The sequence below is a fragment of the Lepidochelys olivacea genome, assembly GCF_965140295.1.
Source record: "Lepidochelys olivacea isolate rLepOli2 genome assembly, chromosome: 22".
Lineage (NCBI taxonomy): Eukaryota > Metazoa > Chordata > Testudines > Cheloniidae > Lepidochelys > Lepidochelys olivacea.
The window spans coordinates 9,352,693-9,375,890 of record NC_140432.1 but is presented as its reverse complement, the minus strand read 5'-3'; the positions used below and the strand labels follow the sequence as shown (position 1 = coordinate 9,375,890).

The following is a 23,198-nucleotide window of genomic DNA, read 5'->3' as shown; positions in this document are numbered from 1 at the left end:
ACTCAACATCTGAGGCTGAGCATTTGGATGAGAAGGAACCTTCTGCAACAACTGGCCATTCCAGCTGGCCAGTCACTGGCCAGTTCAGCACTTGGCATCAGCCTCACACACACATGGTGCCCAGATACCACCGGGGATCAGTGCCCTGCAAATACCTGGGGGCCTGGCAACAGGCACAGACATATTTTGGTAGCCCGTTTGCAGTATCTTAATCTGAGCGGGTTACGACAAGCATGGCTGAGTGGCACCCTGGGAGCAGCTTTTTCAAGGCAGTTTGGGCATCCTCACCAGCCATACTGCATAAGCGTTTGGCCCAGTGCCTTCTGGGAAAAGCTGGGCAGCTACCCCATCATGCCTCAGCAGGGAACTGAGTGCCCAGCAAACGTGTGCACAGACTGATACCAGAAGCACATGGAGCAATGCACTCTGGGATGCACTGGAAGAGTCAGGAGGAAGCAACACCAGTCAAACCCATTACAAAAAGTCAATCATGTTCCAAGCTAGACAAGACTCAGCTGCCAATGGACAGGGCAGTAAACATGTTTTGAGCTGACTGTGTCACTAACTGGTCAAACTCAGTAGCACAGACAGAGCCCGATGCGTTTCTAGGATAAGGGAGCAAAGAACTGGAGAACAGATTTTTCACTCGAAAAGAGCCTAGGATTGAGTACACACCCAAGCACCCACTCATCGCCCCGGGGGGCAGTGAGCACCCACAGGCCGGGAGCACACCACTTGCATCCCAAGGGAGTTAAGTCCTGTCATTTAGTACAATGAGACCTGAGCCAGAGGCTCCATTCTCCTCTCATGGACTCTAGGCCATGGCTAATGACATTATCTGTGGGATTGTATATTAATCCAAGAGATAAAAATGAATCCACACACACACACACTCATGCTCTGCCCAGGAAGGAACTATAAACAGCACAGCAGTGCCCTGAGCATGACAGGTAATGAAATGCATGCAGGTACGCCAGCCCCCTGGGGCATGCAGGGGCCAGGTGGTTGGGACCACAAAGCAGCATCAGCAAGGATTAAACAGCAGAAACAATCTCCCAACAGGCAGTGGTCGGAGGAAGGTTAGTGAGTGAAAGTCACCTGGCATTGGCTCTTTGCAGGGAGATTAACAACAATAAGAATGAACCCTCCCGAACTATAAAGGGATTCCAGACTGATCAAGCCACTGATTGTTGCTTATCTACACCCGTCTGAAGGTTGGGGGAGGAAGCGGTTTCCACTAGAAGCTTAATGCTAGTTGGACTGGGGAGATCCCCAAGCCAGCAGGCTTTGGCTTTCCTCCGTGAAAAGGGGAAGACCAGTCTGACTCACAGTCAGATTCAGGTCTCAAACAAAAAGCCACAGCGCCAGAAGACCTGATCTTTGGGGAGACACACCCACACACACAGACACACACCCACACACCCCATGTCCCCTGTGTTCAAGGGGTTCGGATCAACTCAGTCAGCTGGGTGCTGGGATGAAGGCCGCTGCTCCATGGATTACAGCACCAAGGTCCATTTTCACTCCTGATGAATGACAGGAACAGCAGCAGCCCCGACGCCTTTGCGTCAGTTGCTACGCACATACAGAGCTGAAGCAGCCGGTGTAGAGCTGCAGTACAGCCGTCACCCAAAAGCTCGGCAGCCTGGTAGGATCTGTTCGTGGTGCACCCCACAGGTCATGCAGCTGGTTGCCAGAGCCACCGAGACAGCGTTGGACTTGTAACCCATGTCTAAATTCATCTCCAGCAAGACAGCAGCTCTGCAAGCTGCTGGAGGGGATTGCTGGGCCCAGCAATGAAGAAAGGACTTTCCCCACCGAGATCTCTCTCCCTAAGGGGTCATTCTTGTGGCTTAGGATGCACCGGTTCCAAGACACCCCAGTCTGGCTAACCTCCAGCCCTGCCGCTGGACTACCAAGAACTGCCTTCAGCCCCCAGCGCTGAGGCATTAACCCAACCTGTCCACTTAGGGGATCCCTGAGCAAGCCAGGAGTTCCCTCCCACTTGCTGGCATTCGGCAGAGACCTCTCCATCCCATAGCATGGCCCTGCAAAGAGACTCCAAAGGAAGGACTTACTGCAGGAGCGCTCGTCGCTGGCATCCGTGCAGTCCACCCAGCCGTCACAGCGCATGACTTTATCAATGCAGCGGCCAGTGTTGCAGGTGAACTTGCCAGGACAGGCTGCAAGCAACAAGGGAGAAAGAGAAAGGAGCAACATGCATTAGCCTGGCCAATAACCCATCAGCTCCTCTTGCATTCAGTTTCTGACGCGTCCATTCCTCTGAAAACACATGCAGCACTGAGGACACATCATCTGGACCAGTGTGGGTGAATGCTCTTCTGCGAGTGGAGTGGATTTTCCAGGGACCAGCTGCTTCCCGCACTGGGATGTTCCTAAACCCTGTTTGGCTAGTCTACCCTGTGCTTGCATCTCACCACGTCTGTTTCCACCCACTGGACACTTGGCATGAAGAAGCCAAAATGAGACATTATGTGAGAACAAACATGAGAAACAAGGTTCGAATGACAGACTGGATCCTGATCCAGACTTCACCAAAGCACAAGTGTATCTGTACCTCGTGGACTCAGTGAGTGAAGAGGACTGGACCAGAAGACCTCTCGAGGTCCTTTCCAGTCCTACACTTCTATGATTCTATGTCTCCCTCGAGTGCTGGGTCCAGTGACTACAACAATCTGCTACTTACTCCCAATGAAGAGGAGTTACTCTTTTCACTCAAATACCCTCGACGCCTAAGGTCTTGCAACCTGGGGTGGTCTCATTAAATTCGAGCTAGGATTTCCTTTGGCCCATTTTCAGTAACAAAATTCAGATTTGGCTCAGTACTTGCCCAGCATTTGGAGTGATCCAATTCAAAGTTCTGGCCCATCTTTAACAATAACCTACGCTTGCCACAAAATTGCACTAGGAAAAAAAAAAGGGATATGCAAATAGATACATATTGAATTCCCAGGATTTTATCAGTCAACAATGAATGCATGCTACCCAACTTATAGGGCAACTACAGCAATAAGCCAAGTCCACAAGCAGGTGTCCTCCCCAAGATGTGATGGCCTACCTGGGCTATGCACATCTGTCACCACAACTCATTTCACTTATGACCCAAACCCTCCAGAGGTCAAAGGGCAGACCAATAACCCAGCTGCATCCCTCCTTCCTCAGCAGCTAAGAAAATAAACCAGGTCCCCTGAAAGTTCACAGCATCTGGGTTTCAACTTACGGTCACTGGAATCATAAGACAGGAACTTTGCCAAGAAGCCAGTGTCTGTGTGCGACTGGTCTGAATGGAACCGGACAGTGATTTTGCTGGTATTACTTGCCACCACAAACTGGGAGCGCTCTCCACAGTACCTGGAAAGAGGACAGCACAGATTTAGGAACTGTTACCGTACGGAAGAGATGGTCCCTCCCTGACCAGTAGAAAAAGGCAATTTCCTCTCCATGTCTCTCACACGTCCATTGGCCTAGGACATCAGCAGGGTCTTCTCACTCCCATTCACTCTAAAAAAGGGCTGACCCCAGCATGGATTAGTGGGGTGGTCATGGCTCCATGCCAGGTGCCAGATTTAGATGCCTTGCCCCAAACTGCAGGGCTGCAAAGTTGAGACCTGGATTTCAATCGGGGTGCTTGGATCGGTGGTATGGGGGGGCTGTTTGATATGGCCCATGCGAAATACAAGGGCCTGCAGAAAATCTTGTTGATAGCTGGTGTGCTGCCCCTCACGCTGACCAGCAAGGTCACTGTGCTTCCTTGGCTGCCTGGATCCACCTGTTGTCTCTTGTTTTATACTCAGATTGTAAGCCCCTTGGGGCACTGACCGTCTCTTTGTTCTGTGTGCCAGGCACTGTACACACAATGGGGTCACCCAATTGGCTGTGAAATTTGGGTCTGGATTTAGATTCTGATCTCCCCCACATTTCCGAAAGGGTGGTTAGCCCTAGAGAACTGACCCAAGCACTCAACAAGATAGCTCATTTCTATTGAAACTTTTTAAATCATTAATTATTTTTGCAGGAGTTATTACACTTCAAAGCAGCAAGCAGGTGTTGCTTTCAATTCCATTGACAAATTAATGGAAAACTAATGTAACCAAGTTGTCCTTGTAGTGTACATAGCTGATCTTGCTTACTGCACCTTTAAATTTCTACGAGTCTGCCACGGCATATTCGTTTCAGATGACTCACACACCAATCACTCCCCTTCTCCACTTGACTTTTGTGCTTCTCTTTTAGGACGATTACTGAGGTTGAAACCACAGCGCTGCTCGGTGCGAACAGAAAGAAGAACAGTCCTGTCTGGATTCCTAACCGGCATCTGACAGCGGTTAGCTTTGTAGACAGCATCTGATGTTGAAATCCAAGTAGAGTAACCCCCAGCTATAGCCACTCAGCAGCGATCCCCAGTGATGGGCAACGAGCCAGATGCTCACAGCAACAATAGTGTAATCCCACCATTCTCCATGGGACATAGGAACTGCCAGACTGGATCAGACACCTGGTCCAGCCAGTCCAGTATCCCATCTGACAGCAGCCAGTGCCAGGTGATTCAGAGGAAAGTGAGAGATAACCTGCCCCCACGAAGATCTCACCCTAATCCTCAATAGTTATTGGCTTAAACCCTGAAACATGAGGTTTTATATCCCTTCCAGTATCTGTTAGCATTTGCTATAGCAGCTCTGGGGATTCTTGTAAACGATATAAATGCCCAATCCCATTTGGAATCTTGAAAAATTCTTGGCCTCAATGATTCTGTGGCAGTGAGTTCCACAGCCTAATGACATGTTGTGTGAAAAAGTATTTCCTTTGATCAGTTTAATTTGCCACCATTTGTTTCACTGGCTGTCCCCAGCCTGTGTCTCTGCGTCACGTCACATTGCCCAGTACTTACTTTGTATTGCTGATTTCCACATAATCCTTGGTGCAGGAACTGACCGGGATGCCAGGTTCCAATATGTAGAACACGTTGAAATGCACCTTCACGTTCTTTGTAGAGGGGACCTGAGAGGGGCGAGACAAGAGTCAGAGTCAGTGGGAAGGGAGTGAGAGGGGGGGGGAACTGGTTTCTCTTCCTTCCTCCTTTGGCGATCAGAAAAGGGATGGGTATTTCAGGTATTTATGCAGAGCTTTTTCAAACCTGATTCACAACAGAGACCAGGCCAGTCAGAAAATCTTCCACCTGTAGTTTACTCTGAACAGCTCCCATGGGTTACCAGGCAAGCCGTAGCTTCAGTCCTAGCCGCATCGGGCCAGGTGTTGCTACAGGAGTTACCCATCACCCAGCTGACCTGATCAGTTTCAGAGGAACGATGTGAATGGTCAGGGAAAAGCCTCATGACACCCCTGGAGTCATTCAGAACAAGGACTGAACAAAGCAAGGTAGGGGATGTTGACAGAGGGGAGAAACCAACACAGAAATGGACAAATCCAGACAAGCCAGGGCCCATCATCTCCAGCATCCCATCCCCCATGGTGGCCAGTAGCAAACGCTTCTGAGGAAAGTGCAAGAACCAACACCAGTGGAATAACCTGCCCACGGCAAAAGTTTCTTCCTACCCCATCAATCAGAGGCTGGATTGTTCCCCCAAGTCCCTTACGTCCTGTGTAAAGCCATAGCTGATGCTATTATTTACATACAACACTGAGGGGGATGAAAGTCAATGGGAGCTAGGCACCTAAAAAAAACCAAAACTATCCTCACCCCCATTCCTTGTGGGAATCCTGTTCATCTCTTGGCCTTGGCGATCACCTGCCGAACTCACTGCCATGACTTTAACAATGGGCTAAGCTGACCCCACCTCCCGCTTCTATCAATCCACACTAGGCAGAAGGGTCCGTCCTGTGCTCTCACCTCTATGTTCCAGACACAATCCATGTCGGGCGGATAGTGGGCCGGGTAGAAAGGGGTGGTGAAGGTTCCACTTTCTCCTTTCAAAGTCTTGCTGCAGGCTAGAAGACAAGCAGGAAAAGGAAATCAAGATGCCAGGGCTTCCAAAAGCAGCGATCGGCTATTACCCGAGGCAGAAACAGACACAGGCAGAGCAGCCTTTAAATGAGGTTAAGCCAATCTCTGGAGATACCGGCTCTACTCCAAGGTATGGATAGAACCCAGGAGACCAATTACATGGTCTTCCCAGCTAATCCAACTTAATTCCTTCCCCCTTCTCCTTAGGGGGCATCATTAAAGAAGACAAGAGCATTGTGGGTAAGAAAAGAGCTTCTGAGAGCCAGGAAGAGACCTGATTCTAAGGGGCTCCTGTGCAATTGGCATCATCACCACAAGCATCTGGCTTCTCCCTTCCCCCACCTCCACAAGAGAGAGGCTTTCCCGAGCCCCCTAACTTACTTTTAGGCTTCGGGAGCTGGAAGAACTCCGCCTTGAAGCCAGGGTTCCGCCCCTCAGCGTTGGTGATCAGCGTCACCAGCATGACGTTCTGGGAGGACAGGAAGGTCAGGTTGTAGGACGGAGGGTAACTGCCACACAGACTGGGAGGAGAAAAGCACAGAGAGCACCACACAATGGAATGGAGCAGAGACAGGGGCTCAGTCGCTGCGTTAAGCCCTCTTCACTGCTCGGCATTCCCCTTCCCCACCACGAACAGAGTCCCAACCGCGCCCCAGAAAAAACAAATCCCAGATTTAAAGGGACACTATCAGCTCACTCTTGTAATAATATCCAGTTCGCATTAGACCTCACAGTGCTTTACAAAGGAGGGCTGGATCATAATCCCCACTTTACAGCTGGGGAAACTGAGGCACAGAGCAGGGGCGAGGGGGAGTGACTTGCCCAAGGTCACCTAGCTGGCCAGTAGCAGAGCCAGGAACAGAACTCAGCTCTCTTGAGTCCCAGTCCACTCGGCCATGCTGAGCTATGGGACCCTGTTACTGGGGGCTGCAGAGTGGGCTTTTCCTCCTAGTTGCTAAACTGCATGACAAGAAATGCAAGATTTTCTTTTGTGAGCAATTGTCGTTGCCAGAGGGATTGTATGCGGTCAGGAACAGGCAGCCTGGCATCTAGGATGCGCATGACACTTGGAGCAGGTTTCCCAGCGGTGAAGAAGTCGTCCATGGAAGCCTGTCTCTCCCACCAAAGTTGGACCGACAAAAGCTATTACCTCCACCACCTTGTCTCTCGAATACCCTGGGACCCACAAAGCTATACCAACACTGCATAGATTTTGTGTGTATTGCAGCAGCCCGGAGACCCAAATCACAGGCCAGGACCCCACTGTGTCAGGTGCTGTACAAACAAAACGGAAGCCCCTGTCCTGAGAAACTCGCAATCTAAGTCAGTCGAGGAAATGGGGGTTTTTCTTTCGGTTCAACTTTTTCACAGTTGGCGCCGTATCTCGAGAGCTGTTTTAAGTGAACATTTCTTTGCCTGGGCTGCCAACACGTTACGGTTATTAAAATGGATTTACAAAAGAATCACAACAACTGTCCATTCATTGTATTACCCTCCTCGTGGACAAAAACAAATCAGTGAGGGCAGCTTCACTTGCAGAGGCTTATGGCGATAATATTCACGTTGGCTCACTCTGCAATGAGAAAGCTCGGCAGGCAAAAAAACAAACTGCTTCCACTGGAATATGCATTAAAAAGAAATATTTCTATCAGCTTGGGACCATCATTGTTCTGTGTTCGTACAGTGCCGGCCATGACCAGAGCGCCTAGGTGCCACCACAACACAATAAGTGAATTATTAATTATATATTAATTATCTTAATCCTCCCAGGAAGGAGGCTTCAAATGACCTATTTATTCAAGAGCTCTCTCCCCATCTTGGTTTCCTCCTTGCAATCCCTTTGCTCACACCCCCTGCTGCTCTCATGCTGGTCTTGCATTTATTCATTCTTGCTCTGTTCAGTTAGTATTTGGTCCGACCCCGGTTAAGTCTTGAGTTCAGTATCACCCCACTGATTTATCAGATTACTTCTATTGTGACAGCAGCCCCATCGTGCTGGATGCCACACAGACACACAGGAAGATAGTCCCTGCCCTAAAGGGCTTGCATCCCACTCACTTTTCTTCGGAGGCTAATTCCACAGTCTAGCAGCTCTGGCTGTCGGACAATTCCCTTGTTATTCAGCACAAGATTCCTGTGACTCAGCATAATCCATTACTCCTAACTATACCTCTCGCTCTGCCCAAGACAGCTCCTCTCACTCCTTGGCGTTTGACACCGTTCAGAACGGGCCCCGCATTCTTTCCCTGCCCCCATATCTCCCCACAGAAGGAGGTAGCCCAGAAAAGTCACTCACTTCACAAGTTCATGGGGTTCCACGGGGCTCAGGGAGTTGTAGACCCTGATGATGTCGCTCCCTTCGCTGCAGAGCTCCACATCGAACGTCTTGAAGGTCAGGCTGATGATGGAGTCGACGTCGGCCCTCAGGACCCACGTGCAATGAGCATTGTTCGGGTACGGGCTGTTGGGAAAGCCCGGTGTAGTGAAGCTGGTGATCTCACCTTCCTCGGCATGAAGGGCAAAACTGCAGCTATCTGCGGAGAGGAGGGGGACAGGGGAGATGGTCCGGATGTCAGTAAAGGCATCACAGAAGGGAAACCAGATAGATGTCACAAGCAGGTAGTTCTTGGTTTAAATCGCAAGAGATGAGAAGCACCGAGGTCCAACACCACCACTGTATCTGGCCCCCAGTAATCCCAAGGTGTGGGCTAAGAGGCCAGGAAGCTCCGATGACTTGGTTTTCTGAGTGCAGCTTTAAATTTCTAAAAACTCTCCCTGCCTGCAGAGTCCAACAGGGGATTTAGTCCTTAGTCTCTCTGCTGACTGTTACAGAGGAAACGTAGGCGCTATGCTCTCTCAGGGAGACCTGACCTTTGTTCTTTCTTGTTATTGTTTTCCTTTAGCTAAAAAGGAAAGTTGCACTATCTATGGAAAAACCTGCCACTTGGGATAGGCCCACCTGATCCTACTGGAGGATCCCGAGGTCAGGCCCAGTGAGGGGTCACGTATTCGGAATCACGGGCATCCCGAGGCTTCTCCTGCCCGCGAATGAAAACCCTCCCAGCAAATACAACAGTTTCCTACAGCCCAACGCAGGGGGCTCCTAGTGGAAAAGAGGAATCGGTCCCACCCTCCAATTCAGGGGAAATATTTGCTGGCAAGAACAGTAAGAGTTACACTTACTGCCTCGTGATGATTGGATTATACTGGGATCAGCAGCTACAAGAGAAAAACACATTTCATTAGTAACAAGTTCACTGCTCAGATGCTAGGCAGGGAGCACCCAGCCAGCCTGCGTTTGACAGGGGAAAGAGCATCTTCCCTGACAGCGAGAGCCAGGGAAGCTGGTCCTCTGCCCCCAAAATAAGCAGAGCTCTGGCTTGGGTGCCTTGGGTCACAGGGGAGAGGACTCAGGTCTGGAGGCTTCAGAATCCAAGCGAACGAGCCACAGCACACAGTTCTCTTATGATCTCGTCCCAGAGGGAGCAGCAGGGAGGACCCTGGGTTTCCCCATGAGCACCATCTGCTTCCAGCTGGGATTCCCCACCGGGGTTGCGGAATCCTCCTTTCTCCCCCGCCCCATCCCTCATCAGAGGGGGCATGAGCTCGCTCAAGCCAAAAAAATAAAATCCCACTCCCTAGGTAGGCCCCGCCCCAAAGAGTCCCTTAGCGCTGCGACTGCTGCTTCCCCTACACCATCCATAGAGCACGTCAGCTGTCCCGGGCATCCAGTGCTTGTCAAATTAGCACTTTGCCCTTCTGTAGAGCCTTCCCTCCAAGGACTCTCAAGCCATTCCCTGTCATTAACCGTCACAGCCCGGGCAAAGCAAGCAAACATCGTCCCTACTGTACAGACAGGGAAACTGAGGCATGGAGCCATTAAGAGACCTACCCACACCCAGCGAGCTAGTGGCAAAGCTAATAGGACAGCTCGCAGGCCTCCAAGCACAGGTCTATTCCGCCTCCCCAAGAATCACCAAGGGCATCAGGCAGTTCCCTCCCACCTGACCCAGAGCCCAACGAGGAAGAAGAGAAGGGGAACGGAGCCAGGACTCACGGAAAGCAACAATCGAATTGACTTGCAGCACAGGGTTCCGTGACTTGTACTTCACCGTTTGGATCAGACTCTGCTCGTCAGCCATGGCCTTGTCGAGCGCCTTGGCCCTGTATGCTGGGACAATGAACTCCGACCAATAATAGGCAATGACGCTGCCTTCGCTGCGGGGGAAAAGGGAGCCAAGTTACCGACAGCGTGCAAACACCGGATGGAGGAGGAGAAGGAGACAGGGTCCTGGGACTCAGACTCAAAGGTCAGCAGGGATCAATCATCATGATCATCTAGTCTGACCCTCCTGCACATCACAGGCCACAGAACCTCCCCCACCCACTCCTATAATGGACCCCTAACCTCTGACTGAGTTACTGAAGTCCTCAAATCAAGTTACAGAGAATCCACCATTTACACTAGTTTAAACAAGCAAGGGACCCGTGCCCCACGCTGCAGAGGAAGGCGAAAAAGCCCCAGGGTCTCTGCAAATCTGACCCACAGGAAAATTCCTTCCCGACCCCAAATACAGCGATCAGTTAGACACTGAGCATGTGGGCGAGAGCCACCAGCCAGACACCTGGGAAAGAACTCTTTGTAGTAACTCAGAGCCTTCCCATATAGTGTCCCATCACCGGCCACTGAAGATATTTGCTGGTAGCAGTCGCAGATCGGCTACCCACCATCGTAGGCAGTCCCATCATCCCATCCCCTCCATAAACTTATCAAGCTCAGTCTTGAAGCCAGTTTGTTTTTTTGCCCACACTCCTCCCCTTGGGAGGCTGCTCCAGAACTTCTCTCCGCTGATGGTTAGAAACCTTTATCTAATTGCAAGCCTAAACTTGTTGATGGCCAGTTTATGTGTGTTTGTTCTTGTGTCCACATTGGCGCTTAACTTAAATAACTCCTCTCCCTCCCTGGTATTTACAGAGAGCATGCATATCTCCCCTCAGCTTTCTTTTGGCTAGGCTAAACAAGCCAAGCTCTTTGAGTCTCTTCTCACAAGGTAGGTTCCTATTCCTCGGATCATCCTAGATGTCCTCCTCTGCACCTGTTCCACTTTGAAGTCAAGGCCCATAAGCAGTGGAGGCTGCAGGGAATGAGGGCACACTGCTCTCACCTGAAACCCCCTGGCTCAGCCTGGTTCTGAGGCTCTTGGGGCAGAAGGTGAGCTAAACAAAAGGGCTGAATATGGCCTTGTCAGGAGCTCTGTTCAGGGAAGGGCCCTGCCAGACTGAGTCACCCCATGACTAGGCCCATCACAGACCAAGTCACTTAATTTTGCCTGGTGCCACACAGTTCCGTTCCCTGGGGGCTGCCATTGGGTGCTCCCATTCAGAAGCAGCGTGTTACAAAGACGACTAATTGCACTGGGCTCAAGTCCCGGTGAGGTCATTCTTACTCTCTTAATCCAAATTAAAGGGAGCCCGACTGAGGAGCTCACAGCTGCTCTCTGTGCATGGAGGAAAATTGCTGCAGTGAGGTGGGTCTGTCCCATGGTAACCCAGGGAAGGTGAGTTTTTACCTCCTTGTAATTTCCGGGATGTACCAGCTCCCTGCCCCTACATACGGGCTCAGGATGCAACTGTAGGGAGGCAGCACCCACCTGAATGCAGTTATTACTGTCTCCTTGTGATAAGGGCCAATGTCTTGATTATTTTTATACATCTCCTTGATCTAAAAAAAACAAACAAAAAAAACACAACAGTAAAGAGAAACACATTATATATACAGAAAAGAATTTAAAATCAGGAGCACTTCAATTCCCAGCAGGTCTGGATGTTAAAAGAACAGAGTCAGGTTAAAAAAAACTAACATCACAGCCAAAGTTTGCGAGCCTGGGAACCTAAGGCAGGCTCCCGAGTCCATATTTAGACACCTACAAAGTCATGGGAGGACAACGTCAGCATCATTCGTGGGGGGCTCAGATCCTTCAGCGATTGGAGGTAGAGGAAGGGGTGTTGACATCCTATAAATGCCTATACAGCTGGATCCACGACCCTTTCCACAGCACTGAGCTCAGCCCAGTGAGCTCAGGTGGACATATAGAAGGCCGTTACTGCAGCCGGGGAGAGGAATCAGGGCAAGAAAGGGCCAAATGAACTGCAGTGCTGCGTGCAAGATCCCAGCACCCATGACAAGCTCTGGGGTGGGAAGACAGCTGAGCTGAGAGCTCCCTCTGGGGAAGCCCCACGTGGGGAGAGGTCAGCAAGTCCCTTACCGTCTGCTTCACCTTCTTGGAGAGCAGGGCAAACTCGGTGGTGCTGGAGTTCTCGTAGGCGTCAATGAAGTTCAAATTCAGAATCACTAGATGGCCATTGTAAACCTTCTGGACAGGGGCTCTCCGGTCTGGAAAACACCATCGCAGAAAGAGAAAAGGATTTCAGTGCAGCTATCAGAGCGAGAAAGCCTGAGCAAGACGGAGAACTCAGGAGTCCTGGCCTCCTACTCTAACCACTGGAAAACACAGACAGACCCTGGGCGTCAGCGGGCAGGACTGAGTGTGGGACCTCTGGAGCTTAGTGCATGAGCCTCTACCGCGTGAGCTAAAAGCCAGCTGGCTCTTACCCACAGTTGTAAGAGCAGACTCATTAATGCTCTCTCTTTAAGTGGTCTTGATGCCACGAGATGGGAAAGAACACCACACCCAGGTGGTGTGTGGGTTACACTACCACCTATGGAATTTAAGGCCAGAAGGAACCACCAGATCATCTAGGCTAATTGCCACCAAAATCAGACAAAGTCTTCCAGCCCAGAGGAGACTCAACTGCTGTGTGCCACAGGCAGGGAACAGGAGGAACTGGGATGCTCAAGTGCCAGAGGCCCCCGCAATGGCCACCCCACTTTCACCCACAGCACCTCAGGAGTCGGTCACCAAGTGGGGGCACCCCAGACAGGATGGGCTGCTGCAGCTGCCCCCCAAGGTAGTGCAATTGAGCCACATAAGCCACACTAAGCAGAGAGGGGGCCACCAGCTTTTAAGTGGCACTTCGGTTGAAAGCTCTGCAGAGCAGGGACTGAATCTTACTTCGGTGTTTGTGCAGAGGACAATACAATGGGGCCCGTGAACCCAAAAAGCAGCATGGTTCATCTGCGGGCAGCTCATTTGTGGGAATTAAAGGCCTCTGATCTGGGGGGGGGTCAGGCGCCATGGGCGAGCCCCCCCAGCTGCCCAGTCTAGCTGCACCGTCTGGGCGGGAAAGCACCTCACTCACATTTGAAGTGCCACACCAGGAGGCCGACAAGGAGGGAGACGAGCAGGAAGACAATCAGCACAGCAGTCACCACCACCCATCGCTTCGGGCCGCGCTTCTCCACCTTCTTGGCATTCATGGTGGGGAGGAACTCCACCCCCTCCTCTTGGCCGTTCATGTCCTAGGAAGGAGAGTAGGGGACTCAGGGTTAGAAAGCTCATTGCTACAGGCATACCACGCCCTGGTGCCAGGGCTTTTCAGAGCAGAGGAACAGGACTGGAACTTGAGAGATGTGGGTTCTAGTCCTGGTTCCCCTCACGTGAACGTGAAGCACAAAGATCCCATTCTCTGATTGATTGATGTCTTTATTTAGGAAGTTTTAACGCATTGACAATTCTAGCCACATAAAGATCAGACAATACAATAATCGTTACAACAGCGAGCTTCTGTCTAGAGAAATAATATGCCGTAATCTAATAATTGGACCTCTCTCTGTAACAAGGTGTTACCACTCATTCTCTTCTCTTTTTAATAATGACCCTTGGGCGATGCCAGAGCAGTCATTGGAAGTCCTCTCTCGCCACTGATCAGGGTTAAAATAACCCCCCTCTCCCAGCTCAGCCCCCATCCCACCCAGAACTCGTCATCAGTGCTGGTAACCTGCACTCGGCACCTTCTCCCCAAGAGCCTCCATCTCGCCATAGTAATGGGCTCCGGTGTCAACCCTGAGGAGCGTTAAATAACCCCCCCGTGCAATAATGCAACACATCATCGCAGAGAAACTCGCTAGAACAGTAGGGCAACATCGAAGTGGTCCTTGAATCCCAGACACCGCAGTTGGCTAATGAACACACACAAACGACTGGGTCCCAACGTACAGGCCTACCCAATGAGATCAGCTCTGCCAGAAGATTGAGCAGGTCAACATTCCACCTACCAGAGGGCCCTGGTGCACATATGCAAATCACTGAGTTATAACCTTATAAGAACTTAGTTTCATCAGCTTGAAGACAAACACGAAGTTACCCAAAACAATTCTGCAACATGTGTGCACCACACACAGCCGGCTGCGTATTGCAACACACACCAAACTATAAATAACTTGACTTCCCTGTTCCCAGGAAAGTTTTGCAACATGCTTCTGCAACCCAAAAATCAAGCAGCTCCTGAATTCACAAAAGGCAAATCAATCCAATGCCAGTTAAAGGAAATCAAAAGTGAAAACAGACCAAGTGTGTGAACACATCAGGCAGGAGCTGTGACTGCTTAAAGAGAGGAGACCAGTGAGATGTAGAAGGTGTGATGCATGCAGCGTGTGACCGCTAAAGTACTCAGAGGGGGCTGGAAGGAAGTGGGACTAGTGGTTATCACAGGGAACTAGGATGCAGGATTCCTGGGTTCCATCTCCAGCTTGCTTAGTGACTTTGGAAAGTTACTTAAACTCACCCGGAAATGGGATCACCACAAGAGCCTTGTGAGGTTTAGAGAGAGAGGTTTGTAAAGTGCTTTGAAGTGCTTGGTGGAAAGAGTCTACGGACATGCAAAATGTTCTAGGTTCAGAGAGAAGCTCATGCCATACATTTCAGTAGCCTAAAACCAGAAACTCCCAGGTGGGATACTGGGAGAGCATGAAGGAGCACGCAGATCTAGAGAGCACAGAAACACGGTGGACAAAGATACTCCATCAGGATGTGGGCACCACATGGAGCTTGGGCTCTGTCCACACCAGCAGGCTGCACCGTAATTCGCAGGGTAGAGGGAGGTCAGAGCTCCCTGGTCCTGTCTCCACTCCAGCTTCCAGCCTTGCCATAAATCACCACCAGCCCGTGCAGGAGGCAGGGTTTTCTCAGGGGCTTGGCTTAGACTGTGGAACAAACTCCCGCGGGCACTAGGGACCATCCCAAACCTCACACCGCCTCCTGCTTCAAGTTCCAGGCACACTACTTTGACCTGCTGCCTCCAACAAACGCAGAGGAGCATGGACACAAACAAAGCCTAAACAAAACACTCCACAGAGTACAATTCTCCCCCTGGGGAGAGGATGAGAGAGGCAACAGAGCACACAACAGATTTTAGTTACTCACAGCTGGAAGGTGCTAGGATATCAGGGTGATGAGGGCTGTATAATAGCAGATATAGAACAGTAGAAGAGCACTAGTAGTCGCAAAATTTGCTTGCACCCTTAAGTACAAGGGTAAGCAAGTATTCACCTCTCATAGCTGGGGAAACTGAGGCACCGAGGGGCAAAGTGACTTGTCAGGCAGTGGCAAGGCTGGGAGTTGAGCCCAGGTCTCCTCGCTCTAACCATTAGACATCACTGTTTCCGACACTTGACTGTGGGATGTTCATACGGGGGCATCCTGCCCAAGAACAGGACACCAGAAGTCAAGCTGAGAAGTTTGCCAGTCTACATCTGAGCGTTTGAGTGCTAAGAGCAGCACCCCTCCCCCCATGGCTCAGAGCACCTGTTGAATCATTTGTGGTTTTCACAGTTACCAGGGAATGCCACACAAATGCACACCAAAGCAGGGTCAAGGAGTAGAAAGGGTCCTGACTCACCTGCAGCATGAACAGACAGAAACCCAGAGGCTGCAGGGAGGTGCCGATGAACTCAGTGCCACATACCGGGACGGTTTCAGTGACACACACGGAGCTTCACTTTCTCACAATGCCTGCCCCCAGCTCGCCTTACCCCACCCACATACGTGCAAGCAGCGAACTCAGCCAGGCCAGGGAGGGACCCAGCAACAGCCTGTGCATTTCCTTCCAAGATCACGGAAGGATGGGCAAAGAGGAAGGAGCAAATGTGATACATTCTGCTTTTGCTTCTGTTTCTCGCCAGCCTTGGCATGAACTGTGGTTGCACACACTCCGTATGCTCAGCCATTGACGCAAGGAGGTCTCATTTTGCACTTACTGCATTTCCTGTTTTATGCACCATCTGGAGGGCGTGGCAGAGTTCTTACCATCAGCCCTGCAGTCTAGATACATCCTACTAAAAGGGGTTCAAATCCCACCTGAGCTAACACAAGCCCTTCATCCTGCTTCGTACAGTTCACCATGCCTTTCTGAGCCTCTTTGACACCAAGACCTACCTGCTAGGAAGGGATTTTAAAAACCCCAGGGCACTTCTCATGAGAGCAGGGGTTTGGAGCCCCAGTTCGTTGGCCAAGTTTCTGCTCCCCCATAGCAAGCCAGCTGCCCCACTTCTTATCCAGAGGTGGCTGCATTTCTGTGCTGAAGGGGTGCAATTTGTGAAGCACTCTGGGACCCTTCAGCTTGAAATGCACCAAGCAATGAGCAAGTCCAGGCCTCCTCTCCCTTTGAGCACTGCAGCCTACTCCAGCCTGTCCCTAACTGCTGCCCAGCTCACCTTCCCATCCCCTTCACCCTGGCCATGTTACCTCTACTCAAGGCTCCTTCTGGGCTTCCCACAACAAATCCAAGGACCCCTGAGGGTGAGGCCCTACTCAGCTGCCTCCTACCCTATCCATGTATCTGCTCTCCCTGGCTATTTGCCCTAGTGCTTGCAAAGCTCTGCACCGCTTGTCACTTATTCTCAACTTTGCACCTTCCCTTATTTCCCACCCCCCACAAGTTTAGAATAGTCTCCCACTTCCTGTCTGCTGCTGAGCCCAGCCCTCTCCCCTAACACTCCCATAATTCCAGAAATACTTCCTACCTTGCCCTCTTCCCCAATAACCTCTCCAAACCCTCTCTTTCCCAAGCCATGGCCTCAGGCTTTTTATCCCAAACTGTCCAGGACAGAGAACACATTCTACTGACGATCTGCTAAACCCTATGTAAATGTAACCCTTTGTAAGTAATTATTAAGGTGGTCATTGAAAGGCCCTGGATACTAAAAGAACACAGGGTTCTCAACAGCTCTTTCAAGACTTCTCTTAGTTACTGGCTGAATGAATTAGTCCAAGACTCAGAGGCACGTCGTTACCATAAAGCCCTGAGAGTCGGCTCTATTAAGATGGCTTCTAGTACCCTTGGCTTTCTCTCCATCAGCTGACTCTGAGGAGCGTTTGTAAACCACCATGTACAGCTGTGACTTGATAATCAGATGGCTTGTCCACCAAAAGAGGGGGAAGAGCAGAACCACCATGAAGTCCATGATGGCCCACACTATAGGGACCTAGTTTACCTAAACAGCATGTAATTCCCATGAGGCTGGGTACAATAGAAGAAAGGACAGACTGATTGCCACAAAACCCAAATATTGCACAAATGGACAAATTTATTGTGCACATTGATCAGGATGGACCAACAGAAACCAATTGGAACCAAAGCTTCTTGGAGGTTCTAACACATTTCTCCTCAGTATCAATAACTGGCCATAACTGGAAGCCATAAAATACCTCCATCTAGGTCATTTTCACAGAATTGCCAGCTCTCCTGATTTTATCATTCATTATAGCAGTTGCTTTTCTTAAAACCCTGGCTCTGAAGTCACGTTATCCCCTCAGAATCTCAGCGTTCATTGAAATAAAGGAATAAATAACAGTCTAGCTTCATGGTTACAGAGAAAAGCTTGAAAATGCAAACCCTGAAGACTCAGGAACCAGAAAGAAAATAAAAAGCCTCCAGTGTAGCCTTTAAAAGCAAAAATCTCATCTTCTTTGAGCCAATCTCATGCGTGTTTGGAATTGGATTCATGTGCTGTGACTGCTTTGGGATGGCAATGCTGTCCTTGCCACACTCCCAAATGTGCTCACCATCCCCCGGGGAAACCTCCTTCCCATGAGGCTTCCAGCCCAGTTGTGCTGACCAAGAGGTTCAGAATAGAATGAGGTCGTCTGGATGCTTTTCCAAATCCAGCCATGACCCTTCTGAGGTCCCCTCCCCTTCAGCTCCACTATAACCCCAAGAGCCACAACTACACACAAGAGTCTTATTTTAAACTAACCATCCCGAGATCACCGCTCTGGCTGTCTCATAGGCTCCCAGTGGACTCCCCTGAACCCACTCTGAGTGGGAAAAGCCCCCACTCAGGGGGCATCTCACCCCAGCTGGGAACAGGGTCCAGCCACTCAGCTCCCCGGAGGGGCAGGGGGCAGCTAGGCTCTAGCTGCCTGAGCTGTGAAATTGACAAGACAGCTGATGGGAGGGAAGCAGTGTCTACATAGACACTGCATTGCCCTAACCAGACTGACATAAGCCTCTCGTGGAGGTGGAGTTATGATGTCAGTATATTAGGGAACTTACATCGGCGGGAGGAAGGCTGTAGGGTGGACTCTGACATAATTAGGTCAACAGAAACTGCCTTTTGTCGACCGAACTGTGTAATGTAGACCAGCCCTGAGTTGCTGTTAAAAAAAGAAAAAGACCTTCCCTTCCCGCAGGGCAGGCGGTTAAAGGAGCAAGACTGCAGGTGGCCCAGTGGCACTTTCTCCTGGGGCATGCAGGGAGCCAGGTTCCATTGGCATTCCTGGCGTCTCTCACACGCAGCCCAGGGGGCGGACGTAACAGTAAGGGGCAGGGGGAGCAGTTTGCATTGCTGCTCCTCGTGCCGTAGGTGCTCTGTGGTTAAACCAAGAGCCTTCAGTCTCCAGGGCTGCTAATGTGGCATCTTTCACCAGCTGCTACGTTTTCATGCAATGAGCAATGAAAAACCCAGAAGATTCAACTTTACTAAGTAAAACTGCGGGCCTAAAATCATTCACCAAATACATTCAGTTCTCAGACACTGGAAGCAGATCTCCTGTTCCAGTCTTTGCTTTATAGCTCTCCGCCCATCTGATCACAAGTCCTCCCTAGCTATTGCAGGTTTCAGAGTAACAGCCGTGTTAGTCTGTACTTGCAAAAAGAAAAGGAGGACTTGTGGCACCTTAGAGACTAACCAATTTATTAGAGCATAAGCTTTCGTGAGCTACAGCTAATCTGTGGGCTGGTTTCATTTGACCTGATTCATTGCTCGACTCCCACGACTCAGCTTTTAACGACAGGATAAAAACATTCTGCTAGATGCCAACAAATCCAGCTGTAGGGTCATTGGTGGGGAGCCATGTCAATCATTGGGTAGCTTGGAGTGGCACGGTGCCCTATTCTCCCTTCACACCACTCTCGAGACACAAAGCCATCTGTCATTTTAACCCACACGCAGCACTTCAGCCCTTTTGGCAGAGGCAGAAAACTACAATTTCTCCTCCTTAGCAGCCCCGGTGACTCAACGGGAAGGAAGAGGCCACACGCAACTAACGTCAACAAGACCAAAGCAAGTTAGTCCAAAAAAAAGCCCCCACAAATATATCTTACTCTATGTTCCATTCTACACAGCCGATGAAGTGGGCTGTAGCCCACGAAAGCTTATGCTCTAATAAATGTTGTTAGTCTCTAAGGTGCAACAAGTCCTCCTGTTCTTTTTGCAGATACAGACTAACACGGCTGCTACTCTGAAATCTCCCGCCTCTGAGATCCAGCTGTTCAAGGTATTTTTAGACTGGAATCGTGATCTGTCCAGAAAAAACAGAACTTCAGGGAAAGCAATGACTCATGCTGCCAGCAGCAAGTCCAGAGCATGCATAGGCAGCAGGGAGAGGGGTCAGGTCCTTGAACTAGGAAGGTTTTACAGTACTGAAAAGCAGACGCCCCAGCCGGCAGAGAGGAGCCGATGGGATCCACCGCTCAGAGAACCAGGTTGTGTTTGGAACGTGACGCTGTACTGCTATGGTGACTCAGGAGTTCATGGTCAGAGGCATCGGCTTCTCTAGCTGGCAGACCACTCATGGGTGGGCGTGCAGCGCAGCACCCTGCTCATGGAGCAAGCTGTCACTGCTCAGCATCACCGCCTTCAGGTGCTGTGCTGTTCAGAAGATCAAGCCGCTCCAATTTGAGAGATGCCTGACCTAACAGCACATGGGATTTAAACACAGGCACTCCCACTCAAGGTCTGGGAATGAACTGGCTAGTTTGTGTGTGTACACACCACTGCCCTCTGCTGGATGGGATTAAAAGTGCTCAGCTGTGTGCCATTAGCCCTATACTGCTAGCAGCTAATGGGGAGTCATAGAATCATAGAATATCAGGGTTGGAAGGGACCCCAGAAGGTCATCTAGTCCAACCCCCTGCTCGAAGCAGGACCAGAGTCTCCTTCGCTGAGGTGGGTAGAGGGCTTTGTTTGTGGAGAGGGAGGATCAGAGAGTCCTAGCCTGCTGTCACCATACCATTCTGAACGGTCAGGCCATGTGACACAGTGACAACAAGAATAAACGCTACAGAAGCAATAAGCTATCCAGCTACCCAGCACATGTGATACCGGGCTCCACCCAGGCTGCTACTGGCTCTGCTTCTGACACCCGCTCACTCCACACTTTTGGGGGGGTGGGGGGGAAGGACACATCTTGGCTCTCCACACCGCCCCCAGCTCTTCTCACAACATGAACATAAGAAGGATTTTTATTTAAACAAAAAAAAGTTCCCTCCACCCAAGCTGGAGCCAAACCTGGAATTTTCAAGCCACATGCCCAACCCCACAGAGCTGCTGGCACCCTCCCATCCTAGCTCTGACGTGAGGCAGAGATCAAGGTCCAGCTACGTGGCTGGTGGGGTCCCAGGAGAGGCACGGTGGCCAGAGGACAATTTCCGGGCACAGGCATGAGATCCACACTGGCGAAAGGCAGGGACTGAGTGTGCAGAGTTGGGCCTCAGGACAAGACTCATCTGTGGTGAGGGACTGGGCAGAGCAGAAGGCACAGTCCCAGTGCTGGATACTTCACCTTCACCATCAGCCCACACCTCACTGTACCTCCAGAGACCTATCCTCCAGCTGAACCAACGAACACTCTCAAAAGGGAGCAAGCTGTTTCGGGGCTCTATGCTGCTGGCATCAGTCTGCGGTGTCACCCAATACCTGCCCTCCCCACGCTGCCAATTCCTGAGTTACAGGAGGGGTTCCACTTCCCCATGAGGATCAGGATTTACCAGGAGAAAGGTTACCTGTGACCTTTCAAAAACCCTGGTGCATTTGGAGCCAGCGGCTCTGATCCAGGCTGCAGGCTCTGGCTTGCTCGGCAGCTCCAACTGAGAAGACGGCAGGGCAATAGATCAGGAAGAACGAGCAAAAGGAGATGAAAGGAAGGTGATACTGGAAAATCAGTTCAACTGCAGGACAGCATGGCCCAGGGGTCAGGAACCGCAGCATCACCTTTGTCCATTATTAATGCAATGCCCAGAGATGAACAGGACCCTTTCCAACAGTCTACCCGAAAGAGCTTGCAGTCTAGCTCATGGCCTGACTGAGACAGGACGTGACCAGGCAGTGCCAGTGGGATGGGGAAGGATGGGGCTACAGCATGGCCTGGCTGTTCTACACAAGCTTTTCAAAAGTTTGTTTTAACCTCAGTTTCTGAACCAATGCTAAATGCAATTCAGTCTTTGGTTTTACCTGCAGTTAGTGTTCAGCGGCACTCTGTCAGGCTCTGCCTTGCAGTCGTCAGGCCTACTAGTTGGAGCAGAGATCGAAGCGGGACATAGGGATGGGACCGGCCCAGGGTGGTGCTGGAATTGAGATCCAGGGGTCAGAACGGAGATCAGAGTCCACAGACAAGCCAGAATCAGTACCGTAGCTGGGATCCAGGTCCAGGCCAAAGGTCAAAGCCGGGTAGTCTGAGTGTGAGGAAGGTCAGGAAGTGGAGGCAAGGCTGGAGCAAAGTCACAGTAGGGCTCAAACAAGGATGGGGCAGGAACAGGATTGAGAGCAGGCTCGGAGTCTCGAAAGCCTGACACACCGCGAGGCTTGCAGGAGGGTTCCTGGTTGGGTGGTGCTGTTGCACAGACTGATCTGCAGCTCTGGCGGGGTTGGAGAAATACCCGGGGCCTGGGGGGCAGGTCATTTGACCCAGGCTCTACTCTGGGACAGGCTGCTGCCTGTGACCAAAGACTGAGTCACTACAGGCTCTGTGGGAAGGGTGAGCGAGTGCAATCGGGTTGTTGCAGTCACTCACAGCAGCTCTGCTGGACGGGCAGCTGAGGGAGCAGCCCTGATTGGGCTGCGGGTTTGCCTCGCACACCCACGGTCAGCTGTGGCATCCAGCATATCTCCCCCTTTGCGGGTACTACACTTGAGTCCCGTCTCTTCACCATCACTGCAGTGTTCTGGGATAAGCAGGACAAAAACTGGAAACACTAGGCACACATGAGACTCAACCTGATACGACCCAGCCAAGCCATCACTTCGGGACAGGGGTCCGTCCTTTCCAAGGCCTCGCTACCATCTCTTCTGGTCTCTGTACAGACCTGCAAACATCTCGAACTGCTAGTGAGGCACGTATTGAGAGAAACCCTAAAACAAGAATCCCTGGACAAGAAGAGAGCCCAGCACATGTCGAGGAGGAGGCAGAACTCAGAGGGCTGGCTGAGAGCTGTAGGAAAAGGCAGGTCTCATCTGACCAAACAGGGCAGCTGGACGGGAGCGGGCATCTGACCTTGATTCAGGGCCGTTCTGTTCAGCAATGTTTTTTGCCATCATCTGTAAATAAGGTTTCAGAGTAGCAGCCGTGTTAGAGTCTCTAAGGTGCCACAAGTCCTCCTTTTCTTTTTGCGAATACAGACTAACACGGCTGCTACTCTGAAACCTGTCATTATGCAAGGCACTGCATTTAGCCGTATGGAGTGGAAATCTATCAACTGCATAAAAGAAATGCTCAAATAAATTGGTTAGTCTCTAAGGTGCCACAAGTACTCCTTTTCTATCTGTAAATAAGTCTTTCAATTCAAGACTCCAGGTCCCAGCCTGTGAATCCAAAGACGTGCCCACCCCAGGTCTCATCTGCCGAGGCTGATGTTTAATAAGTCAAATAAACGCCAAATATGCAGCCTGGGGCCAGGTCTACACTTGGAAGGTCTTGTCCGCACAGCTATCCTACGCCAACAAAGCACTCCTAGTGGGGATGCAGCTTATATCAGCAAAACCGCACAGCTTTGCCAGTACAACTGTGTCCACACGGAGGGCTTTTGCTGGTACAGCTAC

General features: G+C 50.9%; 1 protein-coding gene across 5 annotated transcripts in view; it reads right to left on the bottom strand.

Annotated features, from left to right (window-relative positions):
* Positions 1 to 23,198, bottom strand: part of ST14 (ST14 transmembrane serine protease matriptase) — a 66,517-nt gene that overhangs the window by 32,422 nt on the left and 10,897 nt on the right. For all 5 annotated transcript variants that reach the window (XR_014709243.1, XR_014709244.1, XR_014709245.1 and 2 more), the window contains exons 2-12: positions 13,244 to 13,403; positions 12,250 to 12,377; positions 11,635 to 11,705; positions 10,041 to 10,201; positions 9,167 to 9,202; positions 8,280 to 8,517; positions 6,365 to 6,504; positions 5,870 to 5,967; positions 4,910 to 5,019; positions 3,242 to 3,372; positions 2,079 to 2,183 (exon numbers count right to left, since the gene is read on the bottom strand). Coding sequence is in view for 1 of the 5 variants with exons in the window: in XM_084611728.1 (XP_084467854.1) it covers positions 2,079 to 2,183; positions 3,242 to 3,372; positions 4,910 to 5,019; positions 5,870 to 5,967; positions 6,365 to 6,504; positions 8,280 to 8,517; positions 9,167 to 9,202; positions 10,041 to 10,201; positions 11,635 to 11,705; positions 12,250 to 12,377; positions 13,244 to 13,403 (1,378 nt within the window). In the remaining 4 variants the exon portion in view is untranslated. The remainder of the gene's footprint in view (positions 1 to 2,078; positions 2,184 to 3,241; positions 3,373 to 4,909; positions 5,020 to 5,869; positions 5,968 to 6,364; positions 6,505 to 8,279; positions 8,518 to 9,166; positions 9,203 to 10,040; positions 10,202 to 11,634; positions 11,706 to 12,249; positions 12,378 to 13,243; positions 13,404 to 23,198) is intronic.